Here is a 25683-nt window from a genome sequence, read left to right as displayed (position 1 = left end):
GACCCGGCTCCTGGCTTCGGAACAGCATAGCTCCAGCCATTGCAGCCATCTGGGGAGTGAACCAGAGGATGGGAGACCTCTCTCTCTGCCTCTCTGTAACTCTGCCTTTCAAATAAATAATCTTAAAAAAAAAAATAAAGAAAAAAGTCCACGCATTGCCTCAAGTATCTGTTTTCATAAATACTGAATTCCGTGTTCTCAACATTTGCTTCTTCTAATACTTAGAACTACCCGCAGAGGACCAAGTAGAAGTGCCTTTCCACTGAAAGTGTGCTTTCTGCTCCAATGTACTCGTAGGACCATTCTGGAAAAGACATAAGGAAGGGCAGGTGACATCCGAGCCTCGGCGCGGGCACCGATGGTTTCAGTGCTGTGCCGACAGTCTCCGCGCTCCACAGCATGGCGCGCGCAGCACTGCACAGGTGCAAGGAGCAATCACGAACAAGATGGCAAGGAAGAGCGTGGCTAATCATTTTTAAAATGTCATCTCCAACGTGTTTTGACTATGAAGATGAGCACCTCTTTCCGAGGATTTCTAAGAATATTCTTGGCTTAAACAACGTTTTGTAGGAACAAAACACTGGAGTCCTCTCCCTGCCCGCTGTTGATTCCACCATGAGGTGGTCAGGAGAGGGCTCCAGGAAACGCGACGCTGTGAGCACGGCCCCTTCACCTCTAACCAAGCCCACGGCCTTAGCAGCTTCACTCCGTGTCTGGCAACAGCACCTCCCAGGAACTGCTGGCGAGGCTGTGCCGTCCACAGTGCATGGCTGCCCAGCACCACTGCAGGGCTCTGAGGCGCCCCGTGAGGCTACTCTTCAGGCAGGGGAGACCAACTGCGCACACCGTCAGAAACGTCGCGTCGTTACGAAACGGCAGACGCCGACTCTCTGACTTTAGATCCGTCCGGGACGGTTTTGTTACCTCCTCCTTCAGCGCGCGCTTCCTCTGCTCCAAGCAGATCTCCTTCGCTCGCATCATTTGCAGCGTCTCCTTCGAGACAGCGTACTGCAGCTTCTCCATGCGCTCGGCTGCGGCCGCCCACGAGGCTTTGCCAAACTTCTTCTGGTCGGCTCGCATCCGGTCATACACCGCTGGTGGTAACATTCAGAGATGTTAATAATGAACAGCTTTTAATAAGAGACAAACCCTCAGATCTCACTGACCACACACAAATCCTGACATGAAAAAGTACTTGTTGGGGCCGGCGTCAGGTTAATCCCCGACCTGCGGCGCCAGCACCCCATATGGGCGCCAGTTCTAGTCCCGGCTGCTCCTCTTCCAGTCCAGCTCTCTGCTGTGGCCTGGGAAAGCAGTAGAAGATGGCCCAAGTGTTTGGACCCTGCACCCACCTGGGAGACCAGGAGGAGGCACCTGGCTCCTGGCGTCAGATGAGTGCACCTCCAGCCATGGCGGCCATTTGGGGAGTGAACCAATAGAAGGAAGACCTTTCTCTCTGTCTCTCTTTCTCATTGTCTGTAACTCTGCCTCTCAAATAAATAAATAAAAATCTTTAAAAAAAAAAGTGAGTGAAAAACATTTTTGTGCTATTACATACTAAACATCTTTTCCAAGACAGATGCTTCACTAACCTTTGCCTGGATATAAAGAAAATGTCTGGAAGACAGTTTAGAAAAACGTGGAGAGAGTGCACTCTCAGGGAAGAGTTTGGGAGAACACGACAGAGTGAACTCCACACAAATTACAGGGACAGAGTGAATCTACACGGAGGGTGTGGACGCCTACAACCCAGGACCCCAGAGCCGAGAGCCTCTGCACCAGAGTGAGGTGAGACCAGACTGCAGCAGCCCACGCCACTGGTGATGGAGCTGCAGGAAGAGCCTGGTGGGAGTCTGGCGTGCAGGCCTCTGGGGCACAGTGCACCTGCCAACCTAGAGGGAGAAAGGGGTGCGGCACATGTCTCTCTCCCCGACCACCCAGCACCAGTGTCCTGCAACTATTTGAGAACAGGCATATGTAACAGCTGTGCCAGCTCATGTCTGAGCACCCAGCAACCAGCCGAGACAAAATGCCTGAGTCTGGTGGGAGAACTGACAGGGGGCTGGGTGCTCGTGACTGTAGGAGCCTTCTGTGCTGGGACTGTGAAAACACTGTGGCTGTGTGTGAGGGCGCAGGGTGAGGCTGGGTCTTTGGGCAGTCACTGTGGGTGGTGGCTCCACACACGCCAGGCTCCCTGATTCCCTGGTGAGGGTCACTGCTGCAGGATCCGTGTTCACACCGAGGACTGCACAGATCCTTTGTGGCAGTGTAGATGAAACTGCACCCACTAGGGCTAGCGCCCAGGCGCTGGACTCCTCTGAGAGGAGGTGAGTCTGAGACTCACCAGCAGAACTGAACAGACTTCCCCTCTGATTTTTTTTTTAAGAGGAGATTTATCACACCCAACTTGCGTGTCACCTTGGTCACTCCCCTCATCCTGGAGCACTGACCAGAGCTCCCTGGGCACCCTACTCCCCTCAGGGTACCCACTGAAAGAGCAGGCACTCCACTCATCCACAGAGGCACAGTCCGAGATAAAAGCCATCACAGGGAAAAACAGACCAACCAACAAGTATCTCCACCAACGCCTCATAAACACAGCAATTCAAGAAACAAGAATAACGAAGATGACATGATTCCTCCAAAGGAGCACGACACTTCAATACCAGAATACGAAAATGAAGACACTGAGGAAATGCCAGAAACGGAATTCAGAAAACTGACTTGGGATTACTTAGAAGTAGCTAGGAGCAAATCCACAAACTAAGAAATCTGTACATGACATCAAAGAAAATTTTTCTCATGAAATTAGGATTTTAAAGAGAAATCAAAATGTATTGCCAGAAATGAAGAATTCCACAGAACAAGTAAAAAATGTGGTGGGAAGCCTTAACAACAGAACCGGTGAGGCAGAAGAAAGAATATCTGACTTACGAGACAAATCTCTGGAAATTTTACAGTCAGATCAAAAAAAGAAGAAATTAGATAACTAAAAAACAACGTTGGAGATCCATAGGGTAATATCAAATGACCCAACATATGGATTTCAGGAGTTCCTAAAAGAGAGAGAAAGGATTAGAAGGCCTTTATAGTGAAATAATTTCAGAAAACTTCCCTAATTTGGAGAAAGAAAGAGACGTCCAAGTACAGGAACCCATAGAACTCCTAATAGACATGACCAGAAAAGATTTTTACAACACATTGTAGTCAAACTCTCCACAGTAAAACATAAAGAAAACATTTTTTTAAAAGATTTATTTATTTTACGTGAAAGAGTTACACAGAGAGAGAAGGAGAGGCGCAGAGAGAGAGAGAGACAGGTCTTCCATCTGATGGTTCACTCCCCAAATGGCTGCAATGGCTGGAGCTGTGCTGTTCCAAAGCCAGCAGCCAGGAGCTTCAGGGACTTGGGCCATCTTCCACTGCTTTCCCAGGCCATAGCAGAGAGAGCTGGATTGGAAGTGGAGCGGCTAGAACTAGACCTGACACCCATATGGGATACCGGCACTGCACGTGGCAGCTTTACCTGCTACACCATGGCACCGGCCCCAGAAAAGATTCTACAATGTTCGCGAGAGAAAAGCCAGATTACTTTCATAGGATCTGCAATTAGACTTATAGCTGACTTATCAGAAACCATACAGGCTTGGACAGTATGGCAAGATATATTCCAAGTCTTAAAAGAAAAAAATCTGTAAACCCAGAATACTGTACCCTACAAAGCTCTCATTTATGAATGAAGATGAAATAGAGACCTTCCATAACAAATAGAAATTGAAAGAATTTGTCACCACTCGTCCTACAAAAGATGCTTAAGGATGTGCTACACAGAGAAAGACTATGAAAGAAGGTGAAGGCAGAAAACCTCCGAGTAAAAGTACAAAGGAAATCCAAAGTAAACAATAGGAATATTTATAGAAAAATGGCAGGGCCAAGTCCTCACTTATCAATAGTCACCTTGAATGTAAATGGCCTCGACTCTCCAGTTAAACAACACAAACTGGCTGAATGGATTAAAAACCAAAACCCATCTATTTGCTGCTTACAAGAAAAACATCTCACCAACAAAGATGTACACAGACTGAAAGTGAAAGGTTGGAAAAAGATATTCCATGCTAACAGAAACCAAAAAAAAGCTGGTGTAGCCATCCTAATATCAAATAAAATAGACTTTAACACAAAAACTGTTAAGAGACAAAGAAGGGCACTATGTAATGATTAAGGGATCAGTTCAACAGGAAGATGTGACTATAATAAATGAATATGCACCAATTACAGGGCACCTGGATATTTAAAAGCAATGTTAATGAATCTAAAGGGAGACATAGACTCCAATACAATAGTAAAGGAGGACTTCAATACCCCACTTTTTTTCCTTAAAGATTTATCTACTTATTTACTTTGAAAGTCAGAGTTACACAGAGAGAGAAGGAGAAGCAAAGAGGCAGAGAGAGAGAGAGAGAGAGAGAGAGAGAGAGAGAGAGGTCTTCCTTCTGCTGGTTCACTCCCCAATTGGCTGCAACAGCAGGAACTTAGCAGAGAGCTGGATCGGAAGTGGAGCAGCCGGGACTCAAACTGGCGCCTGTATGGATGCCGACACTACAGGCAGCGGCTTTACCCGCTATACCCACTATGCCATAGTGCCAGCCGCCCCCCCCCCCCTTCAACAATGGACAGATCAACCAGACAGAAAATGAGCAAGGACACAGCAGAGCTAATCGACACTACAGACCAAATGGACCTAACAGATATCTACAGAACTTTTCATCCTACACTTGCAGAATACACATTCTTCTCACCAGTGCATGGAATTTTCTCTAGAATATAGACCACAGATCATACTATCTGTTGAGCTCTTTACTTAGAATAGAGCTAATCTTTTGTGTATAAAGTTAATTGAAAATAGATCTTAGTAAAAATAATGGGAATAGGAGAGGGAGGAGAAGGGTGGGAGGCGGGTACAGTGGGAAGAATCACTATGTTCCTAAAGCTGTATATATGAAGTGTATGAAGTTTGTATACTGTAAATAAAAGGTTTCTGGGGGTGGGGGGCAGTTAGAGCTGCACAGAGAGGAGGGTACTCCTGGGGAGGGCCAGGGCTCAACTCCTGCTCGTTGTTCACTACACCTGGCGGTCACCTCCACACATGGTCACTGCTGGTTCTTGATCCAGTCTCTAAAAGTCAGCTGTTCTGACAGATGGGAAATTTGCTCGTTTACAATCTCCATTCCAAATAGTTTATCACTTCCTTGTGTGTGAGCCTTAAATGTTAACAAGAGGAGATAATTAGTCACAATCTCCTGAACCTCAATTCTAGGGTTTCAAGGGAAAAGAGGACAGGCATGCAGCCCGGAAGACACCGACTCCATCCAGACCTGTAACTGTCAGCAAGGAGCCTCACCAGCTTGTGGCTCAGTTTTCTTGAGTGCACACAGTGAGGAAATACGGCATCTACCAGTAGGGCTGGAGAGGCTGAGGGAGAGAACCAAAGGGACCCAAGCGTCTCTCCCACTTCAGATGGCAACAGGAAGACAACAGACGGCCTGTACTTGCTTCACGGTATCCCTTCCATCCTCACCCCACCACAAACATCAACATTCACATAATTTTTGAAGCACTTTTCCTGTTCAGACCACACACACATTAAGAACACCTTCTGCACGGATATGAGACCCTGAGGAGTTCCGGAAATGACTGACAGCAAAGTCACACAACTACAGGTGCTCCTGCAGTGTTCACACCCCACTTCCCCCCAGTGCACACACACGTGCTGCACACTGCCCACGCAGGACCACGTGGGGGAGCAGCTCCCTGCCCTCGCGCAGTCTCGGGTCACTGCCGCTATGATGGCGCCGCTATGATGGCAAGGGGACTCTGCCCTCTGCTGCCGTGTGAAGCTCTGGAGAGGAGCTAACTAGAAAGCCGACTGCACAGTTAAGTACCCAGTCACCATGAAAACAGCTTCCCAGCAGCAAAAGCCACCTCTGAAGCTGGTTACACTGCCTGCTCCTAATACACCACTTTCCAGGGTGAACACGGAGGAACGGGGGCTGGGGTGGGGGGCTGGTCACACGCAGGGTGAAGCCACCACGTCCTTCTCCAGAGTGCCTGCCCGTCAGCCAGGCAGGAGGAGTGCCCACCACCGCACACTCTTGCTTTCCGAAGGCTGTGGCTTCAATTGGCACTTCTGTCCTAACGCGCGATGCTGAACTTGTTTTCCCAGATGGCTCTGTCTTCCCTACAGAAGTGTCTGTTCACGGCCCTTTCCCCCCTCTTAACTAGACTGCTCTCTTAATTCAGAGCTGGAACCTCAACAATTCATCACAAGTCCTTTGTCGGATGCGACTTGCAAATATTTTCTCTCAACACTCTCAGTTTCATTCTTATACTACATGCGGCAAAGGACACACTGATTACATCCATCTTCCAGGAGCCGGCATGGTGGCACAGCAGGTCGGGCTGACACAACACTGGAGAAGTTCCAGTCCCACCTGCTCTGCTTCCGATCCAGCTCCCTGCTAATGTGTCTGGGAAAGCACTGCATGACGGCCTATGTGCTTGGGCCCCTGCAACCCGCGTGGGGGACCAGGATGGAATTCTGGGCTCCTGGCTTTGGCCTGGCCCAACCCCAGCCCTTGTAGCCATTTGGGGAGTCAAACAACAGATAGAAACCCTCCCCCACCCCACACACACACTCTACCTTTCAAGATAAATAAGTGAATCTTCAGAAAGATTCTCCTTTACGGCTCAGGCTCTTTATCACTTCTCTCTCAGTTTTTATTGTTAGTGTCATAGCTAAGAATTGTGCCTAACTCTAGTTACAAAGATATATGGAACTTGAGGAAACAGATTTTTCTCTTACTGGTTTTGTGGAAGTTTTCTAGGTTAACATTCTACATTTAGACCTATTATTTATTTTGAATTCACCTTCATAAGAGGTGTGTGGTTAAGCCAAAGTTCATCGTTCTCCATGTGCACAGCCGAATCTGTGTGACATTACCCTCCTCTCCCGCAATGTCACCAGGAGGGCTGTGGACACACACGCTGCTCCCGAGGGCAGGGGGATGGGTGGGTGCACACACGCCAGGGAGGTGAGAAAGGGCACACCCCTACGCCCAGCACGGGGCTCTGTCACTGCTCGCAGCTGCAGGGGTCTACTGCATCCATGGGCTCCAAAACATTTTTCTGCAGCAAGATCAACATTTCATTCCATTTTCCGTGAACTTCCTTTTCTGAATCATCAGTTCAAATGTAACATGCTGGTCCCTCACTGTCCTCACAACCACGCTGACAGGGACAGTCCGACTGGGAAGCCTACCTTTTTGTGCTTTAGCAGTTATTTCAAAATACTTGACAGTGAGGTCCTGGATGGACAGCACAGCCATGTGCGCCTTCCGCTGCCAGTCTGCGTCTTCTTTCTGGAGACTTTCGATTCTTCGGGGTCCCAGATAATCATTCTCCATGGAGATCTTCAGAGAGAACAAGGGGAAATCAAGACATTCATTTCTTTTACCCATTCCACAAGCATTTTCTGAACGTTTAAGTAAGGACTGTGCACAGAGGAGGATTCACTGATTTGCAAAGAATATCTAACGACATCCAACATCTATGCCCTGACCCTCCCCTCACTCCATATGCAAGCAAAGGACAACCCGAGGGCGTCTGTGTGTCGCGATCGTGAGCTGCTCACTGCCTCTGTGTACAAGGAGCAGGTTACGAATCATCTGTGTGACGTATCAGGTAAATGCTAACACGAAATCCATGCAAGTGGTATTTCTATAAACGCGTATTTCAAAACACTACACAGGTATGTCTTAACATGGATGAAATGTACAACCCAGCAATCTCGACAATCAACTGCTTGTACTACAAACCTGGCGTACCATACACAGAGAAAAATTATCAGAAAGTCAACAGTAAGTTGCTAATGAGGAATGCTAACTCATTCATGGAACACTTTAAAAAAAAACTTACCAAGTATTATCACAAAACAGGAGGGATGAACTTAGCAAATTATAAGCCATATTCTCTAAACCATGAAATAAATAAAAACAAAGTCGAAAACCAAAATAAAGTCATCGTCTGACTTCACCCCTGAACCGAGAGTTGACCTCGGTGTCACGTTAAAGCAGCTTACACAGAGAGCCAGCAAAGGCAGGAGCAGCAGATGTCACGCGGGAGAAGTCCAAGGATTTAGTTTCACGTGTGCCAACTTTGACTTTCCGAAGGTGATGGCCAGAAATGCGCGTCTGGGTATCACTGACACATAAGACAGCTAAGCCCAGAGAGCAGACGGCGTCACCTGACAACTGTGAGGAAAGCTCCGCCCCCCACAGGTAGTGAAGAGCAGCCCCCAGAACCGATGCCACACAAGGGGGTCACAGAAGCCCCAAGGTCCCGCAGGACAGAGATGCCGGCCTCTGCTTCGGCACCCACAGAGTGGGCAGCACGAAGGTCCCGGACCCCAGCAAGGACCATGACCAGCACGCGTGGATGCAGCCGGAGGGCCGTGCCCCGTCTGGCGCTCCCATCACAGCCCCTCCGGGGCTCACTGCCTACATGCGCAAGCTTCCTGTTTCCTGAGCAAAGCGCATCTAAAAACTCGCTTCCATCCAGCTGGAGGAAAGAAACATGGACAGCATACACACGCTCTTCTGAGGGGTGTGGTTAGCTGGGAGGAGAGAGAAGAGAATAATGGAGCAAGGTCAGGGCTTACAGGAGGGCCCCTTGCTCGTTGTGGGTCCTGTTTTAGCCGAGACACCAGGGTAGAGAGCAGAGCGTATGGTCAGAGGCACCCCACAGGGCAAGAGAGGGATGGGGCTGAGAAAAGCAGAGACCAGAGAAGTCTGTGCTTACTTCCTGCCCCTGCTTAAAAGCGGAGCACGGGGCCAGGGTTGAGGCCACTGCTCGGCACACGGGCATCTCCTACCGTTCAACTCCAGCCACTCTGCTTCTGATCCATCTCCCTGCTGCTGTGACTGGGAAAGTGCAGATGATGGCCCAAGGACCTGCGTCCCTGCCACCCATTTTGGGGACAAGAATGGAGCACCTGGCTTCAGCCTGGCCCAGCCTTGACTACTGCAGTCTTTCAGGGAAGATTCTCACTCCCTGCTTTTCGAATAAGAAGTCCCTGTCACTCTGTTATTCAAAAAAATAACTCTTTTAAAAAAATCACCTTTAGAAACAAAACCTACACTTCCCCCACTTTTCTTCATCACACAAACACATGGGTTTTGTAATCATGAAGAATACTAAATGCCTTCCATTTCCTAATGGTTCACAAGCCATTCCACTGGACAGGCAGCAGGCCCGCTGTCCAATTTCCTGTTCCTAGTCAGACGGACAATGAGCTCATGTTTTCATATATGAGGCATCGCAAGGCAAATTACAAGAATTACCTCTTTTTTCCACTGCACTGGGGAGAGAAAGGAAGTAGAGATAATATCAGATCCTGAATATCTGGGAAACAGAATAACATGAGCTCCAATTCTATGATTATAAAAACTGTGCCAGGCAAAGAAAATTAAGCCTGCAGTGGCTGCGTAGGTTCTTGATACTCCACTCCCTCCCATCTGCACTGGATGACGACAGTGCCTTGAACCCCACTCTGTAGGAATCAGATACGCACTGGATATGGCTGGTTCTCAACTCCTCCCAGACAACGTGCACAGCCAATATCTGCAAATAAAGACCCCTCTACTGTGTGCTTTTGTGGGCACAAATATGAGTCAGACCATCAGTGTCTGGAGGCGGGGGAAGGGCACAGAGAGATCTGTGATGTGGAAATGTCACGAAAACCGAGACTTGACTCTGTGACTTCTTAACTGGGAGACCTGGGACAAATCACTTAGCACTCAGTCACTGGACACGTTACACATTTGCTCAGTGCTAATACCAGAGATACAACATACTCAGCTTACTAGAGAACACTGCCATTCAAAGAGCAGGAACACTGCTGGGAGAGTGTGCCCAGGATGCCAGGCGGAGCGGAGCAGAGAGGCAGTGCACGCCTGGGCAGAAATCCTGCAGAGAATGAGAGGATTCTCAAAGAACAAATCAATGGAGATGGTGAAGTGTCTCTGGGTCAGAAACAGAACAAGAAAAGTCAAAGGGACTTGGAAGAACACACCTCGGTACAGACAGACTGCACTGCAGCTCAGAGCCACAGCGGCCCTCGATGGAGGCTGGGACTGATCAGCACAGAGCAAACAGGGAGAGAGCAACACCAGAAAGGCGTGCAGAGGCCAGGACCAAGCTGAGCAGAAGCCTAGAGGCAGGCCTGCTTGGCAGGAGCACAGGGAAAACACAGAACAATGCAAGAATTAGCGGGGCGGTGCTGCAGAGATAATGCCCCTAAGTGCCTGGGGGGCGGGGCACAGCCCCTGAAATTGGAGGCAGGCTGCAGTTTCTGCTCCACAGCTCCGCAACAGGCCAACAGGCCAGGGATGGGCACACCCGCCCCCAAAGGAATGTGGCAGCAGGAGCAGCAGGAGGTTAATGGACCTTAATTGGTACTTGGAATATTTCAAATTTGCAGGAGCATCTAAATGGGCCTGTCTCTGAAGATTTGCAACACAGCTCTAATCCCTATCTTAGACCACCAGACCGAATTCCTTTTCTCAAATCCTTAAGTTGATGTATAACCTTACCTATGTGCCTGCTGGCTTGCAGACTTGCTGGTACCCTCTAAATAAAAGTGGGAGCTCGTAGCTACCCCGGTGGCACACTCTTAGAATGGCCGCTCCCGTGTCCTGTCTCCTCATCTGAAAAACCCCACAGCATAGTGGGTTAAAGCCCTGGCCTGTTGCACCAGCATCCCATATGGGCGCCGGTTCAAGTCCCAGCTGTTCCACTTCCCATCCAGCTCTCTATTATGGCCTGGGAAAGCAGTACAAGATGGCCCAAGTCTTTGGACCCCTGCACCCACGTGGGAGTCGTGGAGGAAGCTCCTGTTTTCAGATCAGCTCAGCTCTGGCCATTGCAGTCATTTGGGAGTTGACCAGCAGATGGAAGACCTCTCTATCTCTCTGGCTGTACCTCTCTCTGTGACTCTTTCAAAAATAAACAAACACCTGAGACAGGCAAAGCTTATGAAGAAAAGAGATCTATCTGGCTCCCAGCTGCACAGCTTCAACGGCCTGGTGTCTGGGTGGCTCGGTTCCCACGAGGGTGCTCTTGGCCCGTGTCCCACTGGAGTGTGCACAGCACAGAGCTGACAGGCTGAGATGGGAAACCAGAGAGACAGGTGGGAGCTCAGGCTCTGTCCGGAGCCAACCAGCTTCCCAGAAGCACCACCTTCTCCATCGGGCGGCCCTGCAGAACGGGACGTGCCACTCTGGGCATCGAGCTCCGCCATCTGAGCCCTCCAGAAACAAACCACATCCACACCAAGGCAGGACACAGAGCCGCCAGGCAGGTCACTCCAGGGAAACCCCGCGGCTTCCCGTGCAGCCCTCGTCCCAGATTTAAGGGTCCTGGAGACGCTTGCCGTAACACTGAAGTTCAGGCTCCTCTTGTCACGACGACTTCTGACTTTCAAACACCCAAGTCAAAAGCAAAAGATTGGGATTTCCCAGTATGGAACAGAAATTCAGTATTATAAACATCCCTCTACGGGCGTTAAGATACAAGCCCTTGTCCATGACGTGGCTAAACTTCACATCCTTTGACTGTAAAGAAAAATGGAAATGAAACTTGTATCACAGCTTTTCATAATGAGAAATTTTTAATGAGAAAGCCTCATTCTTTGACAGTGATTTGAGGCTAAGCCGCTACTTCCATAGAACAACAGAACGTGATATGCTCAGTGTGCACTTCTCCCCACCTGCTTCTCAAGTGTTACGGGGTGTGGGGGTGGGCAGTGCTGTGGTGTTGTAGGCTAAGCCTCGCATTGCACATGGGCGCTGGTTCAAGTCACAGCTGCTCCTCTTCTGATCCAGCTCTCTGCTATGGCCTGGGAAAGCAGCAGCAGATGTCCTAAGTAGTAGGGCCCCCGCACCTGTGCAGGAGACTGGAAGAAGCTCCTGGCTTTGGGTCAGCCCAGTTCTGGCCACTGCAGCCACTTGGGGAATGAACCAGCGGATGAAACCCTCCCCCTTGCCCCATAACTCTACCTACCAAATAAATAAATAAAATATATTTTTTTTAAAGTCTTAAGAGGGATGTCAATTCCCGCCTTTCATCTCCAGGTCCCACCCCTGCCAATGACGCTCGGGGTCAGAACTGCACGTCCCATCCAGGCTTTGTCACAGGAGGGCTGGGCAGGAGGAGCAGACCCCTTCTTCCCAGCCTGACCCTCCCTGGCTGCCATTCCTGTGAGTGTCCCCAATACCACTTTTTCACCACCAGCAGCAGCTGTCTCCTGAAGCAGGAACAGAAATCATCTGGAGATTTCTTTCCAACCCTTGCCTCATGGTACATCACATTCTGCTTCCCACAGGACTCACTGGCGCCAGCTCCACAGAACCCTAACCCAGAGAGGGGGACTCGCCAGGAGCAGTTCTCTAACCCAGGGAGGGGGACTCACCAGGAGAGGTTCTCTAACCCAGAGAGGGGGACTCACCAGGAGAGGTTCTCTAACCCAGGGAAGGGGACTCGCAGGAGAGGTTCTCTAACCCAGGGAAAGGGACTCGCAGGAGCAGTTCTCTAACCCAGGGAAAGGGACTCGCAGGAGCAGTTCTCTAACCCAGGGAAGGGGACTCGCAGGAGAGGTTCTCTAACCCAGGGAGGGGGACTCACCAGGAGAGGTTCTCTAACCCAGGGAAGGGGACTCGCAGGAGAGGTTCTCTAACCCAGGGAGGGGGACTCACCAGGAGAGGTTCTCTAACCCAGGGAAGGGACTCACCAGGAGAGGTTCTCTAACCCAGGGAAGGGGACTCGCAGGAGAGGTTCTCTAACCCAGGGAAGGGACTCACCAGGAGAGGTTCTCTAACCCAGGGAGGGGGACTCACCAGGAGAGGTTCTCTAACCCAGGGAAGGGGACTCGCAGGAGAGGTTCTCTAACCCAGAGAGGGGGACTCACAGGAGAGGTTCTCTAACCCAGGGAAGGGGACTCACAGGAGAGGTTCTCTAACCCAGGGAAGGGACTCACCACAAGCAGTTCTCTAAACCAAGGAAGGGGACTCACCGTGTGAGGTTTTCTGAGCCAGAGGAAGGTGTGTGTGTGTGTGTGTGTGTGTGTGTGTGTGTAATCTCCATGAGTGGTTCTCTGAACCAGAGAGGGGGACTCGCCAGGAGGCTCTCTAAGCCAGAGGACTCCAACGCTGGCATTTTCTTTCTCACAGCCCTGCCAGTGGCTTGCCCACACCAGCAGTGCCAGCTGCTTTGTGGCTCCCTCTGACACTCCTTAGAGTATCTTTCCTACCTTTCTCATCATCTGATTAGTAACTCGACATCTACTTAATTATTCTCAAGTCCCTCTAATTATTCTAACGTTTGATTTTCTGATCAGACTCCAAAAGATGCAATTATGTAATAGATATTCAAAAAGCAAAATAATGAGCGCTCAAAATTCAGACCTGCTAACCCAGAACATTCAAGTAGAATGAATTCTATGCGCATGGTTAGGTACTGTAACCTTAAGCAACAGGAAACGGAAAAAGGAGCGATGAAGACTTGCTCTGTGGCTTTTCAGGACAAAAGTTTTTCTTCCCTCTTAAATCCTGAAGGAATTACCAGAACATAACTTGTATTCGCTGTAGAGCTAATAGCCCACCTCCGCGGGGTCAGCGGCATGGCACCAAGGGCTAACATGCTGCCTGCAACCATCCTGTATCGCAGCACCAGTTCTGGTCCTGCTGCTCCAGTTCTGATTCAGTCCCCTGCTAATGCACCTATGAAAGTGGAAGATGCCAGTACCAGGGACCCTGTCACCCATGTGGCAGAACAGGATGGAGTTCCCAGGCTCCTGCTCTGACAGGACAAGCATGGCCATTGCAAACACTTCGGAGTGGCAGGGGGAGGGTGGGGACCAGGATCTCTCTGCCCTGCCCCCACCCGGCAGGGTTCCCTGGTTCCCTTTAGTCAGTCCCTGTTATACATAACAACAGGCACTCTCCTAGCCACACCCTTCTAGCGTTGCTTGGTGACCATGCGCCAGCCTTTCAGCATTTCTGTGCCCAAGATGCACAGGGCAAGGAGACCGAGACTTTTCCTAACTAGGCAAGCGTGCAGACGTACACTTCTGGTCATCTGGACCGTGTGCTGCAACAGCGACTCGTCTGCTTTCCATTTCAGGGCCAGAAAGAAAACAGGGCCTGTTTCTGACATGGAAAAAACTGTGCGTCAGCTTAGGTAGCTGGGATAGCATACCTAGTTTATAAACACAAATTTACATTATACTACTTGCTTGGATACCGGTTTTATGAGACTCTCATGTTATTCCTACCTATTGTTGAGATGCAGGGAGAAAAGATAAATTCAAATGTGCTCCTGTGGTGGTAGCCAAGCTGCGCATTTCCCCAGGCCCGGGAGTTAGCTAGGATGACTCCCGAGCAGTTTCACAGGAAGGCATGATCAGATGCAGCAGCATCTACTGGAGCACCTTGACATTCAAAGCAGACGCTGAGTTTCTTACGGCCCAGTGAAGAGAGTAAAAGGATGCCCGGGGCAGAGGCGGGGTGGGAGACAGAGAGCCAGCCCTGCTTTGCTGGTAAGCAGCTGCCCAGAAGGGGCCCTCATCCCGTCCGTCTGGTGGGGCTGGAGGCAGGACCATTCTGTTTCACAGCTACACTTGCCTGGGTGATGTGGAAGACAAGCACACTGAAGACTCACGTAGGAGACAAACGGAAAACGAGCTCCAAACTGCTCTGAGGAGAAGATGACCAACGGCCCCACAGGAAGAAGATCCGGGAGTATGAACAGGCAACCCATTCACTAACTGACTCTGACCCATTAAGATCTCTCTCTCTCTGCCTTTCAAATGAATATGAACAATGAAATCAAAAAGCAGGGAAACAGATCTTCCACCCACTGGTTCACTCCTCAAATATGTACAATAGCCAAAGTCCAGCCAGGCCAATGCAGGACCCAGAACTCCATCTGGGTCCCCTCTGTTGAGCCATCACTGCTGCTTCCCGGAACAGGAACATGGGTGGACACAGGCGTCCCATCAGACACCCCGACCATGTAGGTGGACACAGGCGTCCCATCAGACACCCCGGCCGTGTGGGTGGACACAGGCGTCCCATCAGACACCCCGACCATGTGGGTGGACACAGGCATCCCATCAGACACCCCGACCGTGTGGGTGGACACAGGCGTCCCATCAGACACCCCGGGCACTGTGCCCAACATCTGCCCCTGCCTTCCTGGCTGGTGCCTCTCAGGCTTCAGCGTGTACCACAATCACCAGGGCCTCATTAAGACCAAGACTGCTGAGCCCCATCCCGGGGTCTCCATACAAGGGAGCACAGTGAGGCCTCCCCATAACAACTCCTCATAAGGACTCCCCATAATAACTCATGCTACCAGAGAGGACACGTTACGAGAACTCACACATCAGCCTGGCGACCGCAGGCTCTCTAAAGGGCTGTCTGGCTCAGAATGGATTCCAGGCCTGAAATAACACTCATCAGGCAGGAGCTGCCTAACACTTAAGAGTGGTAAGACAGAGATCAGCAAAAAACTCCTCATCACTTCAATGACCAACACTGTATTTAAACACGCTGAATGTAAAATACACATTATACATCTGCAGTACCAGACTGACTCCATTCTTAGCACCCCTTAATGCTGAGGTTTCTGAAACCCTAGCCCCAAGAATCTGAAGAGCACGGAGGAGCCTGCAGAGGCCTGGTGTGGGGGCCCAATGGGCTGAGCTGCTGCCTGCACCGGTTTGAGTCCAGGCTACTCCATTTCAGATCCGCTCCTTGCTCATGAGCAGAGGATGGCCCAAGTCCTTGGGCCCCTGCCTCCACATGGGAGACCCAGAGGAAGCTCCTGGCTCTTGACTTGACAGGCCCAGCCTCGGCTACTGCGGCCATTTGGAGAGTGAACCAGTGGATGGAAAATCTCTTTCCCTCTCTCTTTCTGTAACTCTGCCTTTTAAATAAATAAAATTATTTAAAAAAAAAAAAAAAAAAAAAAAGGAAGGCCAGCGCCGTGGCTCAATAGGCTAATCCTCCATCTGCGGAACCGGCACCCTGGGTTCTAGTCCCGGTCAGGGCACCAGATTCTGTCCCAGTTGCTCCTCTTCCAGGCCAGCTCTCTGCTGTGGCCCAGGAGTGCAGTGGAAGATGGCCCAAGTCCTTGGGTCCTGCACCCGCATGGGAGACCAGGAGAAGCACTTGGCTCCTGGCTTCAGATCAGCACAGCACGCCAGTCGTAGCAGCCATTGGGGGGTGAACCAACGGCAAAGGAAGACCTGTCTCTCTCTGTCCACTCTGCCTGTCCAAAAAAAAAAAAAAAAAACAAACCTGCGTACAACATACCAGCACTCCACTGTCTATATATCCCATTCCATTTAAAAAAAAAAAAAAAAAAACTTTTATTTACATATTTGAAAGGTAGAGTTACAGAGAGGGGGCGACAGAGAGAGGTTTTCCACCTGCTGGTTCACTCCCCAATGGCTGCAAAAGCCAGGGCTGGGCCAGACTGAAGGAAGGCGTCTGGAGCCTCTTGGTCTCCCATGTGGGTGCCCGGGCCCACGCATCTTCCACTTGACGCGTCTTCCACTGCTCTCCCAGGCACATTAGCAGGGAGCTGGCTCAGAAGCGCAGCAGATGGGTCTTGAACCATATGAGATGCTGGCTTTGTAGGTGGCACCTTTACCAGCTACGTCATGATGCTGGCCCCAATTTTCATCCTTTAAAACAATCAGCATTGCTGATATGTAATTCATATACATACTAGAAAAGGCATCCTTTTACCTAAAATTTTGGTTAATTTTATGGCCCACCTCACAGCCACTGTAGTCAGGATTCGGAAGATACCCACTATCCCGAAGGATTCTCTTATGGCAGCTTCACTTCTTTCTACCGCAGGCGACGATGACGGGTCAGCTTTCTGTCAGCACACAGCAGCGTGCTCACTGCTGGACTTCGTATCAATGGAATCATAGCTTATATTTTTGCCCGGTATTTTTCTGCTCAGCCTAATTCTTCATTAGCAATTTCATTAAAACCTAAGTTACATACCAATCAAGTCAAGCCACTGAGTGTTCAGTTCAGGGACACAAGCAGGACACAGGAAATCCCACCACACCCAGACTCACTGGGCCGCACGGGCAGCTGCCCTCTGGGCACTCTCTCCACTTAGAGCTGGCTTGTTAGGTTTAGCATGACTGTGAGATCTCTCTGACCGATGAATGATCCGTCCAGCCACATGCACTGCTGAGGAGTCTACTTGGGGGAATGACACACGCGGCCACAAACCAGAAAGGTGATCCTACAGACATCAAGGGAACACACACTGTTCAAAAAAGGAATGCCTGGTAAATGTTCCCAGGACAGAACTGGAATTGTCTACAGTGCGATGCAGCATCCTGCAAGCAAGCTAAGGGCAAGATTCTTGCTAAGAGAATTAATGAGTGTTCAGCATGGGAAGCCCTCTAAGAGCCAAGAGTTTCCTGAACACGTGAAGGAAAATGACCAGGACAAGGAGGACAGAGAGAAAGGTCGCTGGGTCAAGTGAAGCCCAGCCTGCTGCACCCAGAGACGCCCACTCTGTCAGAACCCAGGGAGAGGAGGCTGAGCTGTGGAGCCCACTCCCTATGGAATAGCCTCCTAAGGGTAAAAGTCAATCAATAAAAAGATCTCCGGACTGTTAAAAACAGAAAGAATAAATGGAAGGAGCCGGCGCCGCGGCTCACTAGGCTAATCCTCCGCCTGCGGCGCCAGCACACCGGGTTCTAGTCCCGGTCGGGGAGCCGGATTCTGTCCCGGTTGCCCCTCTTCCAGGCCAGCTCTCTGCTGTGGCCTGGGAGTGCAGTGGAGGATGGCCCAAGTGCTTGGGCCCTGCACCCCATGGGAGACCAGGAGAAGCACCTGGCTCCTGCCTTCGGATAGGCGTGGTGCGCTGGCCGTGGTGGCCTTTGGAGGGTGAACCAACTGCAAAGGAAGACCTTTCTCTCTGTCTCTCTCTCTCACTGTCCACTCTGCCTGTCAAAAAAAAAAAAAAAAAAAGAATAATTGGAAGGATACCCTGAGTTTATGGAGTCAAAGAACTACTATTATTAAATGTCCAATTGCAAGAAAATCACCCACTTTAACAAGAGGCAACGCTCCTGGGTAGACTAGAAGACACACAAAGACCAGCAGGAATGAAGAAAATGCTCAATACCACTACGGAGGGACATCACCTTTCAGAAGGGTGCTCCCAAAAACTCAAGAGTTGAGTGCTGGCAGGAGGTGGACGCCTGCACAGGGTTGCAGTCGTTGCGGGAGTCTGGAAATTCCTCAGACACCGCACCCCCGCTCCCAGGGGCCATGCAAGAATCTGACATCCGTGCGCTGAGCTATCTGCGCCGCCACCGTATTTGGAATGGCCAAGACTTAGAATCAGCTTCTGTCCAACAAGCGAGGGAGATCTCATACACACACACACACACACACACACACACTCAATTCTGACCTTTCTAACAGAAAGAAATCTAGCGCAGGCATTGGGCCTGGCGGTCACAACACCTGCATCCTGCATAGGAGTACTTGGGTTCGTGTATTCAGCTCCACTTCCAACGCTGGCTTCCTTCTCATGCACACCCTGAGAAGCACGGGTGACGCCCAAGTATTTGGTCCCCTGCCACCTACCAGGGAGATCCAGACTGGGTTTCAAGCTCCTGGCTTTGGCCTAGCACAGCCCTGGCTGTTTCAGACACTTAGGAAGTGAATCAGCAGATGGAAGATCTCTACGTTTCCATTCTTTGCCTTTCAAATAGATGGAGATAAGTTTTAATTAAGAGGTAAACTCAAGGCAGAGAATAAGAATGCTGGTTACCAGGTTCCTGTGGGGTTGGGTTCAGGCAGGAAAGTTGTAATACTGGTCCAAGGATATTTTCACTAAGTGAAGAGATCTACTGCAGAACATGATCCTCATGTTACTAGACATGTACTGAACTCCTGAAAATTCTGATGAGTATATAGATTTTTCAAAAAGATTTATTTATTTATTTGAAAGGCAGAGATACAGAGAGGCAGAGCAAAGACAAAGAGAGAGATCTGCTGGCTCACTCCCCAAATGGCCGCAACGGCCGAAGCTGGGCAGATCCAAAGCCAGGAGCCTGCAGTTTCTTCCAGGTCTCCCTCACAGATGCAGGGGCCCAAGGACTTGGGCCACCTTCTCTTGTTTTCCCAGGCCACAACAGAGAGCTGGGTAGGAAGTGGTGTGGCCAGGAATGGAGCCAGTACCCATAAGGGATGCTGGCACCACAGGCAGCGGCTTTATTCACTATGCCACAGCACGGGCCCCAAGTGCATAAATGTTTAAGAGTTCTCATACGCGGCTCACTAGGCTAATCCTCTGCCTTGCGGCGCCGGCACACCGGGTTCTAGTCCCGGTCGGGGCGCCAGATTCTGTCCCGGTTGCCCCTCTTCCAGGCCAGCTCTCTGCTGTGGCCAGGGAGTGCAGTGGAGGATGGCCCAAGTGCTTGGGCCCTGCACCCCATGGAAGACCAGGATAAGTACCTGGCTCCTGCCATCGGATCAGCGTGGTATGCCAGCCACAGCGTGCTGGCTGCGGCCGCCACTGGAGGGTAAACCAACTGCAAAGGAAGACCTTTCTCTCTGTCTCTCTCTCTCTCTCACTATCCACTCTGCCTGTCAAAAAAATAAATAAATTAAAAAAAAAAAAAGAGTTCTCATAACAAGAAAACAAGTACATGAGGCAATGCATGTTAAGTAGCTCAACTCAGCCATTCCATAATGCACACATTCCAAAACACGGTCTATCTGGAAAACAGACACCATTCTAATTTGATTTAAAAATTAAGAATAAAATCAGCTTAAAGGCCCTGCTGGATTTTCAAGTCAATGTATGGAGTCTCCAATCTAGTGTGAGGCACTTCTCTGTGCAACCATTTCTCTTACCAAACTTTTATAGTTTTTAATACCCAAGACTTCCGTATATTTTTCAAAATTTTCCCTTTAATAATCCATGAATAAGATGATATAAATGATATTTTTTTAATTCCAATTTTTGGTTGTTTGTACCTAGAAAATAAAAATGTAACAATTTCTAATATTCACTTTGTATCCCAAGATTACAATAAACTTTTTTCTTAAAAGATGTATTTATTTACTTGAGAGGCAGAGTTATAGACACAGAGAGGGAGAGACAAAGACAGAGGTTTCAGCTGCTGGTTCACTCCCCAAATGGCTCCAACAGGTGGCCCAAGCTTCTTCTGGGTCTCCCAAGCAGGTACAGGGGCCCAACCACTTGGGCCATCTGCTGCTGCTTCACACAGGCCATTAGCAGGGATCTAAAGTGGAGCATCTGGGACTCAAGCAGGTGCCCAAAAGGGATGCCAGTACTGCAGGGGGAGGCTAGCCCACCACACCACAGTGCTGGCCCCTACACAACTGTGATATTACTTCTACTAGCTTCTTTGGGATCTTCTACATAGACAATTACAGGAGTTACAAATAAGTCTAACTTCACACCACATCATTTCTAATGCATGTACCCTTTCCTTTGCTTTTAGTATCTCACTGAACTGGTTAGGCACTTGGGCAGACAAGCCTGCTTGGTTCTCAGTCTTATGGAAAAAGTACAACACTGAGTTTTCCACATGTGTCCTTCTCTCCTTCTCCCTGGCTTATTCAGAGTTTTCATCACAGAAAAGTATTAAACTTTGTTAAATGCTTTTCTATCTCTGAAAAATAATATACTGTGCCCACTCAAACTTTATTCTGATCGTTCTGATAGTAGTGAATCACACTGGTTTATTTATTTCACTAACCTTCCATCTGAGATACGCCTCACTTGATCACAGCATGTCACCCTTTTTGTACATTGGTGCATCCAATTTACTTTTTTTTTTTTTTTTTTGACAGGCAGAGTTAGACAGTGAGAGACAGAGAGAAAGGTCTTCCTTTTCTGTTGGTTCACCCCCTAAATGGCCACCGCGGCTGGCACACTGTGGCTGGCACACTGCTCTGATCCAAAGCCAGGAGCCAGGTGCCTCCTCCCGGTCTCCCATACGGGTGCAGGGCCCAAGGACCTGGGCCATCCTCCACTGCCTTCCCAGGCCACAGCAGAGAGCTGGATTGGAAGAGGAGCAACCAGGACAGAATCCGGCGCCCCAACCAGGACTAGAACTCAGGGTGCCGGCGCCACAGGTGGAGGATTAGCTAAGTGAGCTGCGGCGCCGGCCGGATCCAATTTACTTGTATTTCTTAAAGGGTTAAAGTAAAATTTTTATGATGAGATACTTTAGTACTGTTTTTTCTTTAATGTCTTCATTTTATTTTGGTATCTGGATAAATGCTAGCCTCATAAGTGAGATAGAAAGTATTCTCGCCAGCGCCGCGGCTCACTAAGCTAATCCTCCGCCTTGCGGCGCCAGCACACCGGGTTCTAGTCCCGGTCGGGGCGCCGGATTCTGTCCCGGTTGCCCCTCTTCCAGGTCAGCTCTCTGCTGTGGCCCGGGAGTGCAGTGGAGGATGGCCCAAGTGCTTGGGCCCTGCACCCCATGGGAGACCAGGAGAAGCACCTGGCTCCTGGCTTCAGATCAGTGCGATGCGCTGGCCTCAGCGCGCCAGCCGCAGTGGCCATTGAAGGGTGAACCAACGGCAAAGGAAGACCTTTCTCTCTGTCTCTCTCTCTCACTGTCTAACTCTGCCTGTCAAAAAAAAAAAAAAAAAAAAGTATTCTCTGGGGCTGGCACTGTGGCTCACTTGGCTAATCCTCCGCCTGCGGCGCCGGCATCTCATATGGGCACCGGATTCTGTCCGGTTGCCCCTCTTCCAGTCCAGCTCTCTGCTGTGGTCCGGGAGTACAGTGGAAGATGGCCCAAGTGCTTGGGCCCTGAACCCGCATGGGAGACCAGGAGGAAGCACCTTGCTCCTGGCTTCGGATCAACGCAGCACGCTAGCTGTAGTGGCCATTTGGGGGGTGAACCAACAGAAGGAAGACCTTTCTCTCTCTCACTGTCTGTATCTCCACCTATCAAATAAAAAAAAAAAAAAGTATTCTCATCTTTTATCCCCTGAAAGAATGAATAAGATTAAACTTTTCAATTAAATGATTTATAGTCTTCCAATGATGTCATCTCAATCTGGAGTTTTGTGACAAGATTTTAAATTATTAATTCAATTCAGTTAATAGATATTTCTTTTTTTTAAGATTTATTTCTTTTTTTTTTTAAGATTTATTTATTTGAAAGTCAGAGTTACACAGAGAGAGGAGAGGGGGAGAGGGGGAGAGGGAGAGAGGGGGAGAGGGGGAGAGAGAGAGGGAGAGAGAGAGAGAGAGAGAGAGGGAGGGAGGGAGGGAGGGAGGGAGGGAGGGGTCCTGCATTGATGGTTCACTCCCCCGATGGCCGCAATGGCTGGAGCTGCGCCTATCCGAAGCCAGGAGCCAGGAGCTTCTTCTGGGTCTCCCATGCAAGTGCAGGGGCCCAAGGACTTGGGCCATCTTCTACTGCTTTTCCCAAACCATTAGCAGAGAGCTGGATTGGAAGTGGAGCAGCCAAGTCTCGAACTGGGGTCCATATGGGATGCTGGCACTTCAGGCCAGGGCATTAACCCGCTACGCCACAGCGCTGGCCCCAACAGATATTTCCTAAATTCATTTTGAAACTCTGTCCATTTCACCTAAGTTGCAGAATTTATTAACTTTTATTCTCTTACTACCCATTTATTATCTGTAGAATCTAGAGATATAATATTGATATATATATATATATATATTAAACTTATTTATTTACTTGAAAGAGTTACAGAGAGAGGGGGAGAGAAAGAAAAAGAGGTCTTCCATATGCTCGTTCACTCCCCAGATGACTGCAATGGTCAGGTCTGAGCCAGACCCAAGCCAGGAGCCAGGAGCTTCTTCCAAGCCTCCCACATGGGTGGCAGGGGCCCAAACACTTGGGCCACCTTCTGTTGCTTTTCCTAGGCCATTAGCAGGGATCTGGATTGGAAGTGGAGTGCCCGGGACACAAACTAGCGCCAATGTGGAATGCCAGCGTTACAGGCAGCGGCTTTACCCACTGTGACAGTCCCCGAAACAGGTTTCTTGGTCTATTTTATTTTAGGCAATGATTCTGTATCTTGCTATCTCAAGTTACTAAACAGATCTTACTAGATTAAGAAGGGGTTAATTTGCAAGTTTGCACCAGAAAGGTATCTTTATTGAAATAGTTAACCTGAGTAAAACAAATACATTCTACACATGACATGAAGGCCAAGATTCCAAGTCAGCATTAGCTGACTGTAAATTCATCTTCAGAAGAACATCCACACAGCACTATCACACAAAAATACGTAACATTTTTACTTCTATCTAAATCATATACTTTACCAAGTCAATTACAGATTTTTTCTACGAGTGTGAATTTTCCAATTTAAAGGTAACAAGTAACCCATAACTGGGGGTAGGAGAGTGTCTTTAGAATCAGATGCTGAATCAGTACGGTGCCTGTTCCACTACTTCCTACCTAGCTGTGGACAAGGACACAGACTATCCCAATATTCACTTCTTATCTCAGAAGCAGAGATAAGAGCTTTTAATCACAGTGTTGCTAGGAGGTGAATGACTTAACTCCTCTTAATGGCACACCTCTTACTCTCAGCTGGCTGGCTGAATCTGGCTGTTTATGAACAAGTATTTGTATGGGAAAGTTCCTCAGTGTAGTCATGGTTGGAGGGGCATTCGAGGGACACGCCTTGGAGAATGAAGTGCAGGTCATGTTACAGGTGCTGAAAATACGGTGCCTGTTCCTCCTCACCCCCAGCTGCTTCCCAGGAGAACCAGAGTAGTCAGTGCTGCTGGTGGACAGCACAGCCTGAAAGCCAGGTGCACCACGCTGTGGAGGCCACGGCTGCGGGGCATGGCCCTCCAGTCCTGTTCAACAGATAAGCATCCATTTAGCCCACTTCTTAAAACTGAGCAACCTCCGGTGTATGAAAACTCACAGTGCATGTTACCATTTGAACCTAAGTGCCAAGTTTATGATAATACAAAATTCTTCAAAATAGACACCTGACAGGGTATCCATCACAGGACTGTGCTATCTGTCAAGGGAAGAGGAGATTCCAGGGCAGGTTCCCTTCTCACAGAGCCACCCCTACCCCCTCAGGGCACCTGCCGACTGTCTCGAATACGCAGTCTCACACAACAGGGTCCCAACTGACTCCATCAGGAAAAACCATCTTAATGTCCTAGTTCAACAACACTTCCATAATTTGAGGTCAGCTATAAAATCCAACCCTTAAACACTTGCCTGAGCAAATGGGACACATACTGCTTCAACAAAACTGCATGTTACACATTTAAAGCTGTACCCTCCAGTCACTCCACCCTTCAGAACAAATCCTTGCCAAAGAAATGCTCCCAAGCCTCCTGATGAGGAACTCTGGACCACAGAGCAGGCAGACACCGGAAGGGAGACAGCAGCCGAGGCGGCCAGCGCAGGAAGAGGGAGGCGGAGGCCACCCAGTGCAGTCACCACCTGGCGCTGCACACAGTGTTGTCTGCGAGGGCTGCTCTCGAGCCCGGCACTCGGCAGACCAGCGTGTGAGATGCATTCAAATGAGATGCTCCCCTGGCCTTCAGCCTTGAGGGACAGAAACGAGGTGTGCATCTACACACAGATGTACAGCGTGTGTGTGTGTGGCTGGGCTGGGCACTGGGAAACAGGCTCCCACTCGGGCTGACAGAAGAGAATACCTTGATCTGCTGTCTTCTCAGCATGGCCAGCTCTCTCATGTCTCGGAACGGCTGCAGTAAATACTGATAGAGTTCGGTCGTGGCTTCCGCAAGGCTGCTGTAGGCCTCGTCTTCCCTCTGGTACAGGTCCAGAAGCTCCACCATGCTCTCTGTGTTCTTGTGCTTATCCAAGAGCTGCAGAACAAAGTTCCATTACTGAAGTCACCAACTGCAACAGCCTACAGATACTCCACCTTAACTCCCCCATCCTCTCAGGACCTCGAACCCACAACACAAATATAAGCGAGAACTAAAAAGCAGACTGCTTGTCACTGTGCATCTCCACACCTCAGGCGAATCTCACTACTCAATACCCTACATTGCCTGAACAGACCCCCTGCCCAGCCCATCACTCTATAACGTTCCCCCATGTCCAGCGGTGTTGTCCAAATGTGTTCAAACATCAACGTCACTGGCACTTTGACAAAGGAACATACAGACTCTAGCCACTAGTATTCTATTTTCCTCCAATCGGGCCCCATCTCCCCTTTTCCCAATCCGGACCACTCCATCAATTAACTTTCTTCATTTTAAGCCTACCATCTCCTTCAAGATCAGAAACAGGAGATAAAAGGACTTTCAAACAAATAAATCTAAAAAAAAAAAAAAATTACAAAAAGAAAACAAAGAAACCCACAGTCTTGGCAAAAGCACTTGGAGCAGCAGCACAGACGCTGCCTGGGACCCCCATCTCTAACCAGAGCCCAGGTTTGGGCACTGACCCCACTGCTTCAGATCCAGCTCTCAGCTCTGCGCACCCTGGGAGGCAGGAGATGATGGCCCAAGTGCTTGAGTCCCTGCCACCTACGTGGGAGACTCACC

General features: G+C 49.5%; 1 protein-coding gene across 3 annotated transcripts in view; it reads right to left on the bottom strand.

The window, feature by feature from the left end:
- The window catches only part of JMY (junction mediating and regulatory protein, p53 cofactor), a 74761-nt gene that overhangs the window by 23908 nt on the left and 25170 nt on the right, over positions 1-25683 (bottom strand). For all 3 annotated transcript variants that reach the window (XM_089312911.1, XM_089312910.1, XM_070056324.2), the window contains exons 2-4: positions 24823-24996; positions 7319-7469; positions 925-1094 (exon numbers count right to left, since the gene is read on the bottom strand). In XM_089312911.1, coding sequence (XP_089169037.1) covers positions 925-1094; positions 7319-7469; positions 24823-24996 — 495 coding nt within the window. The remainder of the gene's footprint in view (positions 1-924; positions 1095-7318; positions 7470-24822; positions 24997-25683) is intronic.

This window comes from Oryctolagus cuniculus, chromosome 14 (genome assembly GCF_051225735.1).
Source record: "Oryctolagus cuniculus isolate XC-2025 breed Fujian yellow rabbit chromosome 14, ASM5122573v1, whole genome shotgun sequence".
Taxonomy (NCBI): domain Eukaryota; kingdom Metazoa; phylum Chordata; class Mammalia; order Lagomorpha; family Leporidae; genus Oryctolagus; species Oryctolagus cuniculus.
This window is presented reverse-complemented; position numbering and strand designations above follow the sequence as displayed.